The 18,352-nt window shown below is 44.8% G+C and overlaps 1 protein-coding gene across 1 annotated transcript in view; it reads left to right on the top strand.

The window, feature by feature from the left end:
- The window catches only part of LOC110536982 (long-chain fatty acid transport protein 4), a 31,727-nt gene extending 13,917 nt beyond the window's left edge, over positions 1 to 17,810 (top strand). Inside the window, exons 7-13 of the mRNA XM_090191760.1 lie at positions 13 to 122; positions 526 to 735; positions 1,160 to 1,286; positions 7,834 to 7,971; positions 8,262 to 8,426; positions 11,356 to 11,502; positions 12,566 to 17,810. Coding sequence (XP_090047886.1) covers positions 13 to 122; positions 526 to 735; positions 1,160 to 1,286; positions 7,834 to 7,971; positions 8,262 to 8,426; positions 11,356 to 11,502; positions 12,566 to 12,723 — 1,055 coding nt within the window. The 3' untranslated portion in view covers positions 12,724 to 17,810. The remainder of the gene's footprint in view (positions 1 to 12; positions 123 to 525; positions 736 to 1,159; positions 1,287 to 7,833; positions 7,972 to 8,261; positions 8,427 to 11,355; positions 11,503 to 12,565) is intronic.
- Positions 17,811 to 18,352: the final 542 nt, after the last annotated feature.

The raw sequence follows: 18,352 nt of genomic DNA, 5'->3' as shown, positions 1-18,352 counted from the left end.
TGTCTTCTCCAGGAAACATTGTTGGCGTGGGGCAGTGCCTGATCCACGGCATGACAGTGGTCATCAAGAAGAAGTTCTCTGCCTCCCGGTTCTGGGACGACTGTGCCAAGTACAACTGCACGGTGAGACAGAGACACGCTGCTAGCTGACTCCCAGCAGCTCAGAGACTGTATGACACATATGTACAGAATAGGAGACCAGTAGAGAGAAGATGCATGTTTTGGGTTACTGCTCTGTTCAATTTGTTGATGTTTATCTACAGCGAGAGCTCAAGGATATTCAGATTTACCATTAGGGTTCAGGGAAAGATCTGTTCAGTTGGTCAAAGTAGTAAAATGTAAATAAGCAGGAAGTCATGTGGGTAGACAGCATTATAAGACTACAGAAGTACCCAAAGACAACAAACTCAGAAGATTTGGGGAATAATAAAATAATATTTAGATCTGTAGATTGGTGTGGGTTCTTCACTTATCTGCACTCGTCTCATTGTGCTGGTGACTGACTGTTCGTCTCTCTGATCCCCAGATTGTCCAGTACATCGGGGAGATCTGCCGGTACCTGTTGAACCAGCCGGTAAAGGACATAGAGGGTAAACACAAGGTCCGTATGGCGCTCGGTAACGGCCTGCGCCAGTCCATCTGGGAAGAGTTCACCTCTCGCTTCAACGTACCACAGATAGCAGAGTTCTACGGAGCCACAGAGTGCAACTGTAGCCTGGGAAACTTCGACAACATGGTGAGGCGCTAGGAGGACATTTTGGATCTCACAGCAAAGAGCTGGAAGCAAATGATGCTCTCATAGTTTATTTTATGGTATTGGCAGACATTTTGGCTCTGAAGGCCTGCTTTTTCTATAGTGTGTGGTCCCAGGGAATGAACATCTTCTGTGTGTTGATCTTTATTATGGCTCTCACTTCACATCTCAAAGCACATAAAAACACGTATGGTATTTCATCCTCAAAGTAAAGATGAGGGTATTAGTGGTCAGTGATGGCCTCTGTCACTTTGTATTGAATTTGGACTGCATGTTGTCGGTCTCCATTCTCCCATTGATTTGCTGAATCATAGCTATGGTGTGTCGCAGTTGCTGTAAAGCTGAACAGAGTTTCAGTGGTTTTAGATGGGTTGACGTTAACAGTATGGCATTGTCTCTGTTACAGACAGGAGCATGTGGCTTCAACAGCCAGATCCTCCCCTTCATCTACCCCATCAGACTGGTGAAGGTAGATGAGGAGACCATGGAGCTCATCAGAGGCCCTGATGGCGTCTGCATCCCCTGTGGGCCTGGTACGTCACTACTAGTATAGCTATAGTATTACTCTCTCAGGCCTGGTTGGTTTTAGTATAGCATACCTTAACCCTGACATTCTGAATGCTGTGCAAGCCTGGTATGGGTGAGATGGGCAACTTTGATGGGGGTGGGGGCCGCCCCAAAACATCTGAACTCATCATGAGGGTCCGCAGTTTCTTGTGGGTCTGCCTACCCACATCGTACCCACTACCGTACCCATGTGCCTACCTACATGTCTACCCACACCCACATGCCTACCCACATGCCTACCCACATGCGTACCCACATGCCTACCCACATGCGTACCCACACCCACATGCCTACCCACATTCGTACCCACATGCCTACCCACATGCGTACCCACATCCACATGCCTACCCACATGCCTACCCACATGTGTACCCACCAGCCTACCCACCAGCCTACCCACCAGCCTACCCACCAGCCTACCCACCAGCCTACCCACATCCGTACCCACATCCGTACCCACATTCGTACCCACATGCCTACCCACATCCACATGCCTATCCACATGTGTACCCACATTCGTACCCACCAGCCTACCCACATGCCTACCCACATCCGTACCCACACATGCAGTCAGAGCCGGGCCCAGTCTTTGGGGGCTCTAAGCAACATGTATGAAGAGACCCCAGGCTAAACTACAGGAGATCTCTGAGCAGTTGTGGGCCCCAGAGACGAGGTGTGCCGGCCCACCCTGGCACCCGTCAACCACTACCCCACCTATGGGTTAATTAACCCATAAGGCACAAGGGGGTGTGGTATATGGCCAATATACAGTGCCTTGCGAAAGTATTCGGCCCCCTTGAACTTTGCGACCTTTTGCCACATTTCAGGCTTCAAACATAAAGATATAAAACACAATCATGAAGTGGAACAACATTTATTGGATATTTCAAACTTTTTTAACAAATCAAAAACTGAAAAATTGGGCGTGCAAAATTATTCAGCCCCTTTACTTTCAGTGCAGCAAACTCTCTCCAGACGTTCAGTGAGGATCTCTGAATGATCCAATGTTGACCTAAATGACTAATGATGATAAATACAATCCACCTGTGTGTAATCAAGTCTCCGTATAAATGCACCTGCACTGTGATAGTCTCAGAGGTCCGTCAAAAGCGCAGAGAGCATCATGAAGAACAAGGAACACACCAGGCAGGTCCGAGATACTGTTGTGAAGAAGTTTAAAGCCGGATTTGGATACAAAAAGATTTCCCAAGCTTTAAACATCCCAAGGAGCACTGTGCAAGCGATAATATTGAAATGGAAGGAGTATCAGACCACTGCAAATCTACCAAGACCTGGCCGTCCCTCTAAACTTTCAGCTCATACAAGGAGAAGACTGATCAGAGATGCAGCCAAGAGGCCCATGATCACTCTGGATGAACTGCAGAGATCTACAACTGAGGTGGGAGACTCTGTCCATAGGACAACAATCAGTCGTATATTGCACAAATCTGGCCTTTATGGAAGAGTGGCAAGAAGAAAGCCATTTCTTAAAGATATCCATAAAAAGTGTCGTTTAAAGTTTGCCACAAGCCACCTGGGAGACACACCAAACATGTGGAAGAAGGTGCTCTGGTCAGATGAAACCAAAATTGAACTTTTTGGCAACAATGCAAAACGTTATGTTTGGCGTAAAAGCAACACAGCTCATCACCCTGAACACACTATCCCCACTGTCAAACATGGTGGTGACAGCATCATGGTTTGGGCCTGCTTTTCTTCAGCAGGGACAGGGACGATGGTTAAAATTGATGGGAAGATGGATGGAGCCAAATACAGGACCATTCTGGAAGAAAACCTGATGGAGTCTGCAAAAGACCTGAGACTGGGACGGAGATTTGTCTTCCAACAAGACAATGATCCAAAACATAAAGCAAAATCTACAATGGAATGGTTCAAAAAGAAACATATCCAGGTGTTAGAATGGCCAAGTCAAAGTCCAGACCTGAATCCAATTGAGAATCTGTGGAAAGAACTGAAAACTGCTGTTCACAAATGCTCTCCATCCAACCTCACTGAGCTCGAGCTGTTTTGCAAGGAGGAATGGGAAAAAAGTTCAGTCTCTCGATGTGCAAAACTGATAGAGACATACCCCAAGCGACTTACAGCTGTAATCGCAGCAAAAGGTGGCGCTACAAAGTATTAACTTAAGGGGGCTGAATAATTTTGCACGCCCAATTTTTCAGTTTTTGATTTGTTAAAAAAGTTTGAAATATCCAATAAATGTCGTTCCACTTCATGATTGTGTCCCACTTGTTGTTGATTCTTCACAAAAAAATACAGTTTTATATCTTTATGTTTGAAGCCTGAAATGTGGAAAAAGGTCGCAAAGTTCAAGGGGGCAGAATACTTTCGCAAGGCACAGTACCATGGCTAAGGGCTGTTCTTATGAACAACGCAAAGCGGTGTGCCTGGACCCCAGGAAGAGTAGCTGGGAACTGAGCAGATGTGAGATCAACATAGCAGCTCTGAGTGAAACGAGGTTACCTGACGATGGCACCATCATTGAACCAGTAGGTGGCTATAGGTGGAAAGGGAAACAAACGACGAGGACAGAGTACATGGGGTAGACCAACCTTCACACATCTGCATGACACCTTCTGGCAGAAATTAGCCTTGTGAAAATCAGGATTCCTCTCAACAAGACCAGGCATGCCACAATAATTTGTGCCTACGCACCTACATTACCAAGCCCTCACAATAACCAAGCCCTCACAATAACCAAGCCCTCACAATAACCAAGCCCTCACAATAACCAAGCCCTCACAATAACCAAGCCCTCACAATAACCAAGCCCTCACAATATCCAAGCCCTCACAATATCCAAGCCCTCACAATATCCAAGCCCTCACAATATCCAAGCCCTCACAATATCCAAGCCCTGACAATAACCAAGCCCTGACAATAACCAAGCCCTGACAATAACCAAGCCCTGACAATAACCAAGCCCTGACAATAACCAAGCCCTGACAATAACCAAGCCCTGACAATAACCAAGCCCTGACAATGTGAAAGAGCAGTTCTACTCAGAGCTAGACGACTAGTCATTCCTTGAGACTTCAATGCTAGGGTTTGATTAATGAATTCTTTAAAATTTAAATACAGACATAAGGGCTCCAGCTGGTGTCGCCTCCACATACAATTTAAGACAGTCATCAAGGATAACAAAAGAACTCTTAAAAGGTTATTTCCATTGTGGGCAAAGATGGAGTGGGACACTTAAAAAATAAACCGTTTTTAGACTTTCTCCATGTAACCCACATACAAATGAGCATAGTTAGGAGCCATGGGGGATCCCATAGAAGTACCCTTTGTCTGAATAAAGAAAGCATTTAGAAACATGAAGTAGTTGTGTGCGAGTACTATTTCAGCCAATGTTATGCATGCACTGGAAGGTAGTTCATTAGGGTCACGTTGCAGAAGAAAATGTTCCATGGCTTCAATACCGCCCTCTTGTGGAATATTTGTGTATAATGACTCAACATCAAAAGTAACTAATAAAGTATTTTCGGGGAGAGGATCAAGAGATTCAATAATGGGGATAGTTTAAAGACCCTTGCTCCCTTCGGTCTCAACGTAGACGTTGATCTGAAGCCATTCTTGTGATGACTGTGATTGTGCCGTTGTAAATGTTTGTAGGCTTATGTGGCCTAATTGTATCTATGATCGTACGCTACCCGTTTTGTTTTTGAATGCTATTTTAATATGAGACCAATGACATTGTGTATATAGGTCTCATATATGTGATTTTCTGGATTATTGTTTTAGATTCCGTCTCTCACAGTTGAAGTGTACCTATGATAAAAATGTACAGACCTCTACATGCTTTGTAAGTAGGAAACTGACGATTTTGCAGGTTATCAAATACTTGTTCTCCCCACTGTAAGTAGCACACAGGAGGACATTTTTCTCTGTTAAGACCATTTCCTTTTGCATTTCTAGCCAAACATAAAATGTTCCTGTTTTGATTAATTTAATGGAGTGAGTTAGGTCTGCTCTATACTAAATTAGCATACCCCCTGAGTCCATTCCCTGTTTCACACCTGGTAGTTTGGTGGATGGGACTACCAGGTCTCTGTAACCTAGAGGGCAACCAGTGGGTCCATCTCCTCTATACCATGTTTCTTGCAGGGTGACAATGTCTGTATTTCTGAGTTCTTTGGTGAAGTCCAGGCTCCTGCTCTTTAGGCCAAAGGCAGATGACCTCAGGCCTTGGATATTCCAGGATGAGATGGAAGGCTTTGTGTTCCATAAAGTGCCCAATGTTAATTGTGTGGTTTGGCCTCAGACCAGTAAGTGTGAGTATGTCTGATGAGTCTGATGAGCATCTGGTACATGCTAGTGTAAGAGTGGGCCTGTTTGCCTGCTCATGGCCTGGGCGTATGTGTGACTTTTCATATTGAGGCCCTCTTTGCGGGAGTGGGGGGTATGGGGTGGGCAAGTGGGGGCGTAGGTCTGATCTGAAGGGGCCTATATGGGGTGGGGGCATGGTTGTTTTTTTGTTTTTTTTGGGGGGGGGGGGGGGGGGGGGTATTGATTGGATGTGGTGCTGTGGCCTGGATTTAGGTCCTCTATATGTAGGTCCCGCAGGTCTGGGAGAGTGTCTCGCTGGTCTTGGCAGGTGGTCTGTTGATCTGTGGCTCCTGTGTGAGGTGTTGGGGCTGCGGTTGAGGGCAATGTCCTTTAGACTCCGTGCTAAGGTGGGCACTGCTGCCTTGTATATGTGGACCTGGTCATAAAGGCTGTTCAAGTCCAGGGGGGAGTGGTGGGCCAGGGGGGAGTGGTGGGCCAGGGTGGAGTGGTGGGCTAGGTAAACATTTGGTTTTGAGGCACAGTCATGGGAAATACTTGTGTTTGCCCGCCCTAATGTAGCAGGGTGGAGATAACCACTTGTGCATTGGGAAAAGTATAAGCTTTTTCAATCACTCCCTTGAGTGCTGTGGCCACCCTTTCCTGCTGGGCCCTCGGGTTGTTTGTGCATGTGTGTATTATGTGGCTGGGTGACCCTAGTTGGTCCTCAGACAGAAGGTCTAGTGCATGCTGGGTGTTTGGACACCACAGTTTATTTTCTTGTATATATTTCCCATTCGAGTCCATAAGGAACACAAGCCACAGTGTGTGTGTGTGTGTGTGTGTGTGTGTGGGCTTCTTCATTTGTCTATCCTGCTGTGATGTTGAGGCTATGGTCAGGGTCTGAGGTGGGCTGTTCTGCTGACTTCTCTGTGGGGGTGGCCTGTCTCTAATGGGTTGTTCTGTCACACGTCATCGTTCTCACCTTCTCCTCTAGTGTTCTGCTCTTTCTCCAGTTAATGTTGTCTCTCTGTTCTGGTTGAGGGGATGTTGTTGAGCTGGACAATTTTTTTTGGTGTTGGCTGGAGTGTTTTCACCTGCTGTTCCAGCTCCACCTGCTTTACTTCCAGCTGGGTGAATTTTATCCTTCATTTCAATGAGGGACTAGTGCTCTGTGCTGGGAGGTTGACTTTCCTCTTGGGGTTACTCATCTGTGGGGTTGAGTAAGGAAGAGGTCTGACACGCTCGGTATCTTTCTCAGGAGAGAGCTTCTCCTGCTGTGCTCCCTCTATGATTATGAGAAAGTCCAGCTGAAACTGTTTTGGGATTGCCCTGTACCAATACTGTTCCAGACTTGTACAGGTTGACATTGGCTGACTCGGTCATTGTTGAATATTATCCTGAGTTTCTACCCTTTGTGAACACCCCCCCCCCTCTGTTAACAGAGGGGTAGTGTGTTAATATAGCTCTGTGCCATGCCAGGGGATGGTCTGTGTGGAAAATTAAGTTGCTTCAGGTCGGGGGACCATTTTTATAGCAGTCAGCAAAAGTGTATTTTTATTTTCCATAAGGAGCTTATTTTGTCCTCTTTCCATGGCTTCTCATTTTTTACATCCAGGGGGTACTGTATTGTAATGACCTCTGCACAGAGGGAGGGGGCGTCAAAGGCCTCTGCAATTGGGTGGGTGAAGCTGTGAAGCTTTGACACCTCTCACAAACCTCAGTGCTAATTGAAGTTGCAGACGGATCTGTTCAACTCCACATGACATCAACATGGTAGCAGCATAAAACATGGACAAACATTATTGGGCTAACAACAGTAGATGGGCCAATGTGTACATGCACATTTCCAGATATCATCAGCAGTAATACAGTTAGGGCACGGTAGAGGACCGGGAGCGCTCAAATTAAATACATATTTTTGTAATGTCTAGGCTTTAAAAGTAGCTTCAGACTAAAAATTAGTCACTCAGTTCCAGGTTGGATGGTGTTTTCAGGTTTCCGTTGTGCTTCTTTTCCTGGTTGTTGGGTTTTCAAGAGCACTTGCTGTATAGTCCTTGGGAATAAGAATCTTTGGTAGTAGGAATCCTTCCATGTAATTTTGTCCAAAATCATGTTGTAGGTTTGGAGTTTTGATTTGGAGTGAAAGTTGTGGAGGGGGTAGTATCCTGTATATGTCCTTGTGGAAAAATCCAAGTTTATCGATCTCTCTCGCTCTCTCTCTAGGTGAGCCCGGCCAGTTGGTAGGCAGGATCAATCAGAAAGACCCCCTGAGAAGGTTTGACGGCTACGTGAACGAAGGAGCCAACAGCAAGAAGACTGCTAACAGTGTCTTCAAGAAGGGAGACACTGCCTATCTCTCAGGTGAGAAGCTATTTAACTTTATAGACTGAGAGAGACTTTATTTGTCTGTCTTTCTCTCCCTCACACATTCTGACAGTGAGGTGTTGAGGTATCTACTACGGAGCTTTACCTTGGCCCAGTCAAAGATGACTGCATTTCACAAGTCTCTGTCTGGATAACAGTGGTATTTGTTACTGAGTGGACTGTCCTGGCTAAATAAAAATGGTGGTCCTCATCATGGACCCATATGGTGACATGTACTTTTACAAACGCACAGCTTTGTTACTGATCTGTTTGCTTTCTCTCTCCAGGCGACGTCCTAGTCATGGACCAGTATGGTTACATGTACTTTAAGGATCGTACAGGGGACACGTTCCGTTGGAAGGGAGAGAACGTGTCGACCACAGAGGTGGAGGGAACACTGAGCCGTCTGCTGGACATGATGGACGTGGTAGTCTATGGAGTGGAGGTGCCAGGTACAGTAACCACTCCAAACCACCACACAGCTCTTTTTTTCACCATTGTCTGTATTGATTTTCAATTTACAACAATGGGGACATTGTCTTTGTTATCCTGACACCAAAACCAATCATACAACTGGGCCTCCACTGCCCAAACTGGTACAACAGTTCTCATACACAGAGTATTATAGTTTCCCCAAAGAAAGGTTCTTAGCTAGCCTGTCACCTACTTTCTGTCTGACAACTCCGCTCCGACCATTGATGTTTCTTCTGTGTGAACAAGCGAAATGCGCAAAGTGAAGCGCTTTGCTGTTCTACGAGTGGTGTGGGACGGCGTGGTCGAGAGATAAAGTACCCTGTTAGCTACAAAGCTTAAGGGAAACTCACCCCAGATCCCCAGTTTTGGTGAAAGGAGGAGAAGAAAGTGCCTAAGAAGAACTATCCCACTGGGCACAAATGTCTATTCAACATCTGTTCCATGTTGGTTCAACATAATTTCATTGAAAGGACGTGAAAACAACGTTGATTCAACCAGTGTGTGTCCAGTGGGATAGTGCTCTGAATTTCAATGGATTATCAAGGGGGTGTGCTTTGCTTGCACTTTCTATTTGAAGGATGTTAACTGTGTAGCCTGCTGGTCGTAATGTGAAGAGCACTAAAGCAGCAGCGAACTGGGTTTGGGCTGTGTGGCCCATGACGTCATCACTACAGCATGTTTTCAAGGCAATTCCAACTGTCTCCTTGGTTCTTACAGCAGTTGTGAAATACTTGATGATGTAGATGCAGATGCCTGTTAGCATCAATTAATTGTCAGTGATAAAAAAAAAATCATCAGAAATAATCTTAACATGTTTTATAGTGCTGATGGGACTATACCACCTTCTTACACTGAACAAAAATATAAACGCAACATGTAAAGTGTTGGTCCCATGTTTCATGATCTGAAATAAAAGATCGCAGAAATTGTCCATATGCACAAAAAGCTTACTTCTCTCAAATTTTGTGCACACATTTGTTTACACCCCTGTTAGTGAGCATTTATTCTTTGCCAAGATAATCCATCCACCTGACAGGTGTGGCATATCAAGAAGCTAATTAAACACCATGATCATTACACAAGTGCACCTTGTGCTGGGGACAATAAAAGGCCACTCTAAAATGTGCAGTTTTGTCACACAACACAATGTCAAAGATGTCTCAAGTTGAGGGAGCCTGCAATTTGCATACCGACTGCAGCAATGTCAATCAGAGCTGTTGCCAGATCTTTTCATGTTAATTTGACTCTACCATAAAGCCATAAGTGATTTTAAAACAGAGTTTAATTGCTGTGATAGGAGATAACTGAGGATGGATCAACAACATTGTAGTTACTCTACAATGCTAACATAAATAACAGTGAAAAGAAAGCTTGTACAGAATACAAAATATTCCAAAACATGTGTCCTGTTGACAACAAGGCACTAAAGTAATACTGCAAAAAATGTGGCAAAGAAATAAACTTTTTGTTCTGAATACAACGCGTTATGTTTGGGGCAAACGCATCACTGAGTACCACTCTTCATATTTTCAAGCATGGTGGTGGTTGCATCATGTTATGGGTATGCTTGCCATCGGCAAGGAGTAGGGAGTTTAGGATAAAAAATAAATGGAATAGAGCAAAGCACAGGCAAAATCCTATAGGTAAATCTGGTTCAGTCTGCTTTCCAATAGACACTGGGAGACCTTCACCTTTCAGTAGGACAATTACCTAAAACACAAGGCAAAATATACACTGAAGTTGCTTACCAAGATGACATTGAATGTTATGGCAAGTCTGTTTAGCAATGATCAAAAACCAACTTGACAGAGCTTGAATATTTGGACCATCTACAGTGGGGAGAACAAGTATTTGATACACTGCCGATTTTGCAGGTTTTCCTACTTACAAAGCATGTAGAGGTCTGTCATTTTTATCATAGGTACACTGTGAGAGATGGAATCTAAAACAAAAATCCAGAAAATCACATTGTATGATTTTTAAGTAATTCATTTGCATTTTATTGCATGACAAGTATTTGATCACCTACCAACCAGTAAGAATTCCGGCTCTCACAGACCTGTTAGTTTTACTTTAAGAAGCCCTCCTGTTCTCCACTCATTACCTGTATTAACTGCACCTGTTTGAACTCGTTACCTGTATAAAAGACACCTGTCCACACACTCAATCAAACAGACTCCAACCTCTCCACAATGGCCAAGATCAGAGCTGTGTAAGGACATCATGGATAAAATTGTAGACCTGCACAAGGCTGGGATGGGCTACAGGACAATAGGCAAGCAGCTTGGTGAGAAGGCAACAACTGTTGGTGCAATTATTAGAAAATGGAAGAAGTTCAAGCTGGATACTTATCTCCCTCACTAACTATAAGCATCAGCTGTCAGAGCAGCACTGCACCTGTACACAGCCCATCTGTAAATAGCCCACCCAACTACCTCATCCCCATATTGTTATTTTTTTTCTCTTTTGCACACCAGTATTTCTACTTGCACATCATCTGCACATCTATCACTCCAGTGTTTAATTGCTAAATTGTAATTATTTAGCCACTGTGGCCTATTTATCGCCTTAACTCCCTAATCTCACTACTTTTATACACACTGTATATAGATTTTTCTATTATGTTATTGACTGTGAGTTTGTTTATCCCATGTGTAACTGTGTTTTTGTCATTTTGCTTTATCTTGGCCAGGTCGCAGTTGTAAATGACAACTTGTTCTCAGCTGGCCTACCTGGTTAAATAAAGAAAGAGGACTAAATGTGTAAAAAGTTGGTGTGAATACTTTCTGAAATCACTGTTTTCTGATGCGTGTGTCTGGGGCAGAGGGGACTGTGTGACTTAACTCGAACCCCTGTAGCAGGCTGAGGGCTTTATACAATCATAAATGTTTCCTTTGCATGTCTCAGGGGCTGAGGGGAAGGCTGGGATGGCCGCCGTAGCAGATCCAGAGAGATCTACAGACCTGGAGAAGTTTGGGAAGGATCTAGAGAAAGCTCTGCCACCCTACGCACGACCCGTCTTCCTACGCTTCCTCAAAGAGGTCAACAAGACAGGTGGGTGCAGTTGGTCATGTATACAGTATCTGTTACTTATGTTATACACTGAGTATACAAAACATTACGGAACACCTTCCTAATATTGAGTTGCACCCCCTCTTTTGCTCTCAGAAGAGCCTCAATTCGTCAGGTCATGGACTCTACAACGTGTTGAAAGCGTTCCACAGGGACGCTGGCCCATGTTGACTCCAATGCTTCCCCCAGTTGTCAAGTTGGCTGGATGTCCTTTGGGTGGTGGACCGTCCTTAATACACAGGGGAAACTGTTGAACATGAGAAACCCAGCAGCGTTGTAGTTCTTGACACAAACCAGTGCGCCTGGTACCTACTACCATACCCTGTTAAAAGGCACTTAAATAATTTGTCTTGCCCATTCACCCTCAATGGCACACATACACAATCCATGTCTCAAGGCTTAAAAGTCCTTCTTTAACCTGTCTCCTCCCCTTCATCTACACTGATTTGAAGTGGATTTAACAAGTGACATCAATAAGGGATTATAGGGGGCCTCCCAAGTGGTGCAGCGGTCGCCATGCTAGAGGCATCACTACAGACCCGGGTTCGATCCCAGGCCGGGGTAGGGGAGGGTTTGGCCGGCCGGGATGTCCTTGTCCCATCGGGCTCTAGCGACTCCTGTGGCGCATGCAGGCTGACTACGGTCGCCAGTTGTACGGTGTTTCCTCCGTCACGTTGGTACGGCTGGCTTCCGGGTTAAGTGAGCAGTGTGGCTTGGCAGGGCCGTGTTTCAGAGGAGTTAAATTGGGGGTAAAAAAAAGTATAAATAATAAGGGATCATCGCTTTCACCTGGATTCACCTAGTCAGTTTGTCATGGAAAGAACAGGTGTTCCTAATGTTTTGTACACTCAGTGTATATTGTATCCTCTCCTCAGGGGGAGGTCAGGGACTGTATTCAAGAAGTGATGAAGTAGGACTGTGGATCTAGGATCAGGTCCCTTCTGTCCATATAATCTTATTCATATTGAACTAAAAATACAAAACTGATCCTGTATTAGCTGTTCTACTTGAGTCTAATTCAACCCCCCTCTTGCTCCTCCTCCAGGCACCTATAAGTTCCAGAAGACAGACATGCGGCAGGACGGTTTTGACCCCAGCATGGTATCAGACAAACTGTACTTCCTGGACCCCACCAGGGGGCGCTATGTAGAGCTGCATCAGGAGCTCTACAGCAGCATCATCTCAGGGAAGCAGAAACTGTAACTGTGAGATCTGATCACTCTTACCACCCCCCCCCAAAAAAAGAAATATCACCCCATCCACCCACACACACACACACACACACACACACCCTATTCCTGAAGTCACTCTCCCTCCCCCAGAGAAACTCTTAACTCTTACAACCCACCTCTCTGCTCTCTCTAAGCCCACACCCCTCGTTACTTCAGTGACCACAGTGAGGGGCAGCTGGCTCATCCAGGTCACATGACAAGCCAATCTGACACCATATCCCACGATAGACCTAGAGCGACCTTTGACCTCTAAAGGCACCCCCCCCCCCCCAAGAGCTTGACCTTGAACTTGACCTGCCCTGGAGCTATAGGAACGCTCGCTGGAAGGACACAGCTCGCTGGCTGAGAGGGGTGTGTGGCATGTCCAGAATGCAAAAACATAGTAACTTACTCAAAATGTAAGAGTCCTAGCTATAGGAACTTGACACAGTGAAAGAACTTGAATTGATTGAAGGAAACAGTCCTGTTGGTCTGTCGGTTTGTCCGTCTCATGTTGAGGTCATTCCCTCATAGGTCCAACCTGCACACTGCCCAGTCAGTGACCAGTGGCTTCTGTTGTGACACAAAATGGCCGATTTTGGTTTTAGTGGTGTTGACTCGGCACATCCATGTTAGACATACAGTACAGCTAACCTGAAACTGATGGATTTAAGTGCAATAGGGCTCCAGCAGTGGCAGTTTACAGCTGTGAAGAAGCTCTCTATTATATTTAAATGTCTGCATTATACCAAATATATTTAATTTGTAGAATAGTCTTTACACGTTTTAAAACAAAAGGATGATTGTATGTTCAAGTTCCTGATAATATTCAAATTCTAATCATGTTTTGCTATATCCACAATTGTGCTCGGCTTTCTCCTCCTTGTCTGTGTCAACATTGTGCAGGTTGGGCCCAATGGATTGGCTTCGTCTTGTATGGCACAGTAGACATTTTAAAGCTTGCCGAAGAGCGTGCTGAAGTGAAAAGCACTAACCTCCTCTGTCTCTGAGGTGTTGTTGAGGATAATACTCTGGTGCTACAGACAGAAGGAGACTCTGACTCTGGTGCAGCAAGCCAAATGATCTAAACCAGGCCTTTCCAACCCTGTTCCTGGAGAGTTACCATCCTGTAGGGTTTCACTCCAACCATAATCTAGCACACCTGATTCTAATAATTGATAAGCTGAATCAGGTCAGTTAAAACTGGGGTTGGAACAAAAACCTACAGGAGGGTAGCTCTCCAGGAACAGGGTTGGAGAGATCTAATTTAAAGATGGTCCTTGCTCGAAGGGGGAAGAGGAGAGGAAAAGAGAAGAGAGAGAATATTATTTTTGTTATTGTTTGTTCTTCTACTTTCTTGTTTCATCTTCTCAGCAGCATGAATGATCAACATAGAGTACTGTGCCTTTACTGTGAGTTTACCCTCTCAGATTCACAGACCCTGTTCCCATCACCCCCTACCCTAACACTTCACTCCCTACAGTCCCCATCACCCCCTACCCTAACACTTCACTCCCTACAGTCCCATCACCCCCTACTGTCCCATAGCACCCTACTCCCTCACTCTCCTCACCCCCTACTGTCCCATAGCACCCTACTCCCTCACTCTCCTATCACTCCCTTGTCTGTCCTCTGTCCCTATCATCAGGTACTAACCCACATTTCCCATTCACTTTTATTCAGCACCCCAATTCTGTTGTACCCTAACCCATGATCACTCCTGTTAGGCATGTCTCCCAACCTCTCACCCAGTCTCCCAACCTCTCATCCAGTCTCTCACCCAGTCCCTCAAACGCTCACCCTTCCCAGGCACCTCTGTTTGATCCTTGCTTCTCTTGTTATGGCTAGACATTCCTCTCGGTCTGTCATGATGTTATTCCCTCAGCTCCGAGGACATGACGTGTGATTAACGACAGTCACCTCCCCAGCTCTCGTACCGTCGGCAGTACTCTACGTGATGGGTCACCATGTCCTCTCAAAACAAACAAATTATGAGCCGGTTTCGTCAACCAAATATCCTGTCTGTGTGAAATCGAAGGTGGAGACCGAGGCACAATGATTCTCCTTGTCTTCTGTCTGGTGTGTCTCTTGTCGTGTTACACGGGCACACCTCGCTGATGAGGAAGAGGAAGTGACAACATAGTTCTCCAGCTCCACCCATCAGTATCAGTGTATTTATTACTAGTGATGATCGTTTCATTTGTCAAATGTTTGAGGAAGAAAAATGTTTAATTAAGGGGGGGGGTAAATGTTGGCAAAGAAGAGTATATACATTTTGGGGTTATATGAGAATGCTGCTTTGACTCTAGTGATCCTGGGGTGTCAAATGGTAGTATGACCACGAGGTGGCGCCTGACTGGGCAGCCCCAGAGGAGTCCAAATGGGCATTGGGCAATATTCTGAAGTGGCTTCCTTTCCTTGTCTCCTTTCCTCCATCTGCACTGATCTGAAAGGAGTGGAGGTGAAAAATAGCCATATTGTTTACACCTATGCTGTTGAAGCAGAGGAGACGAGGAGAGGAATCTGTTTTAGACTATTGAGATTCACCTCCTCTCTACCCTAGATGTTTCCATTCCCACTTTTTCTCATTTTAAATTATTATTTTATAAAGTATTAGTCATTCTTGATCTGATTGTGCATTGACTGTGTCGCGGCTATGCATTGCATTTGTTAGTTATTTTCTGTGTGTGAAATCAAAGCTTTGATGTCTCAGGGTTCTGGAAGTGAGTGAAGGGTTTCCGTTGGTTTATATGTCTACCTGTTTGACTGTAACCAGAACCCAAACCTATGACGGCACCAGCCCACTGTCTTATGACACTGAGTAGAGACAGACTGTCGTCTGTCACGGGCTCTCTGAGGTTATGTGTCTTTGGGACGGTTTCCTGGACACAGATTAAGCCTAGTCCTGGACTGAAACATGTCTCCATTGAATATGCTTTTTAGGGAAACCAACCCCCTATGTCTGTCAAACCAATGGGAGCTATAGTAGTGTGAGAGAGTGACAGGGTGTTGGTCACATCTTTAACCAGAGGGAGGCTGTGTTTCCCACAAAAATCCTCATTGCTGCTGCCTACTGCTACCCATAGAGATAGATAAAGGACTCATCTTTGTATCTGCGCCATTATAATGCCTATGGCAGCGTGGAGTAGTCTCCATTAGGAAGTAGTCAATTTTCTTATTCACGATTGGCCGATCCCTCCTGATGACCCGGTTGGACATGACTCCAACAGGGTCTCCAGGATGGCTCAGTCAATAAAGTTGGAAGTCCCACCCAATTGACTACATTCAAATTGTGGAAGCCTTCAATGGCGCTGCCCATGCTAACATGGCCTTTTGGCCACTAGAGGCCTCTATCATTCTCTAGTACAGTGGTCACCAACCTTTTCTGAGTCAAGATCACTTTCTGATTCAAAATGCAAGCTGAGATTTACCACTCATATTTATTTTTTAAATGTAAGCCTATGCAACATTAACCAATTAAAAACTATTCTGTAGTAATGAGGTTTGCAGTAGGTTATGGGCCGAAGACACTATCACTGTATATTGGCTACGCTTGACTTACCCTGCCAATGTTGTTCTTCTCAGACCATTTTGAAATTCTATATTTTTTAAATGTGGTATATGATAATTGGTCATTTGTAATTGTTGTATTCATTGTGAGGCACAGCTCAGGCTCATGGCCTGCATCTGATGGTCAGTCTGAGGTGAGAGTGACACAGTCCAGCTGAAACTCAAGTAGCACTGCATTATTTCATGCACCAATTCATGTTGTTACTCCTATGACCAGAGAAAGTGAAATATTCCTTGATATTAAAAAAGACAAGCTGCTAATAATAACAACGCAAGCTTATTGAAACACTTTGCTATGCTCATTCATTACAGCTGCAGTACAGCTGCATGTTTTGAAATCTCACAGATGGCTCAGATCACTGTGCAGTCATGGTGATCTCAGCTATCTGATTGGCCAGTGGTTGGCCTATAGGTGCCCTTGATTTGCTCTCTGGGCTGGCCGGGTAGGCGGAGTATTACCTTCAGACACATGAAATGGTTAAAAACACTTGGCCTTCCCAGCGCTAGGGCTGCTGAATCAAGTGCACCTCCCACCAACAGCACTAAATAAAACCAAACAATAGGAACGCAAGGCTTTATCGTTGTTTTTTTTTAACCGAAATATTTGGTGATCGACTAGGAATGCCTTGGAGATCGAATTGTCCATCACGATCGACCGGTTGGTGACCACTGCTCTAGTGCTACCATACCAGTGAACCTTCATTCCATAAGAGTAACCATTATGTCCCTAAGTGTATTAAAGAATGTCTGATGTATTTATAAAATCAATGCATTGCTCTTCTATAGTACTGGGATTATGGCTAATGAATAAAACAGATTGATGAATGGAAACAGTCTGTTATCCACTGTGTTGTATTAAACAGTCTCAAAGGGCCATTAAGTAATGGGCTATACCATGCTTTTTCATCATCCTTCACATCAGTTATATGGTATGCTTGAGCCAATCGTGAGGCCTGATGCTATGAGAAACAGGAAGTAAGATATAGCACTAGAAGCCTGCATTGAATATATTTGGGTTTTTTTTGTGGTTTTTTTTTACACCTTTTTCTCAATGCACTCTAGCCCTTGATCTGTCAAGAAAACTGCATCAGACACCTAAACCTATCATGGGGTAGTGTGCATTGTGTGGGCAACAAAACATCTTTCTCCTAACTGATGATTGATTGGGCCATAATTCTGTATCTCTGGTCAGAAAGAATCACTCCAGTTCAGAAATAATAATACCCTGTTCTTCTCACTGACCTGGCCTCATGATGCACATTTAATTTGTCTTGTTTTTCTGTTCTGTTGTGGTACTCAGGAACAATGAGCAATGGCAGAGAAGGGAAGGTGTGTGTTACTTTGTTGGACAGGCTGCCATGCTTAGTATGTCATACTGTGTGTGAGGTGTGTGTTGTCTGCAACACACTGACGTCATCTTGTATCTAAAAGACTAGCTGGCTGTAAATCATGCATTTAAAAAAAACATTGCCAACGGCAAATCCATATTAATAAAAATTATTTAAATTGTTTGATTGTTAATTGTTGTATTGTTGAAGGCAGAAGGTTGAGAGACCAGACTCATACATGTCATCATGCCGCTTTCTCCATTCTTTCATCTGCTTGCTTTCATTACCCAGGGTGCATCAGTGAAGGGCCTGCTCTGCTTCAACAAGGCATTTCACATCACACCATCTGGGTAACTCCATCAGTGTGAACTCATCTTTGAGGGGAAACGATTAACTTCATTTTAAGAGGGCAATAGGGAACCCTCTTTGCCTGCCAGTCAGTCTGTTGTCAGCAGGTGGCGTGTAACTTAACAGTAGGTGGCGTGTAACTTTGACGGGGAACAGCAACCGCTGATTTGGCCTCATTTTTTTGGCTTGCTCCTCAAGAATTGCTGGTGACCATGACAGAAGCAAAACATGAGTTGGGTTGGGGGTGTGGTTTGATGTGGGTGTTTCTTGGGTATGTCCTTGCCACCACCAAGACACACCCATCTGTCAGAACCTTGTCTGCAGCTGTCCCCCTCACATACAACAGGGGTTCCCTGATCCTGGTGCAGAATACAC

Source organism: Oncorhynchus mykiss, chromosome 12, assembly GCF_057628025.1.
Source record: "Oncorhynchus mykiss isolate SJ-2025 chromosome 12, ASM5762802v1, whole genome shotgun sequence".
Classification (NCBI taxonomy): Eukaryota; Metazoa; Chordata; class Actinopteri; order Salmoniformes; family Salmonidae; genus Oncorhynchus; species Oncorhynchus mykiss.
Note: the sequence above shows the minus strand (reverse complement) of the source record. Positions and strands in the feature narration are given on the sequence as shown.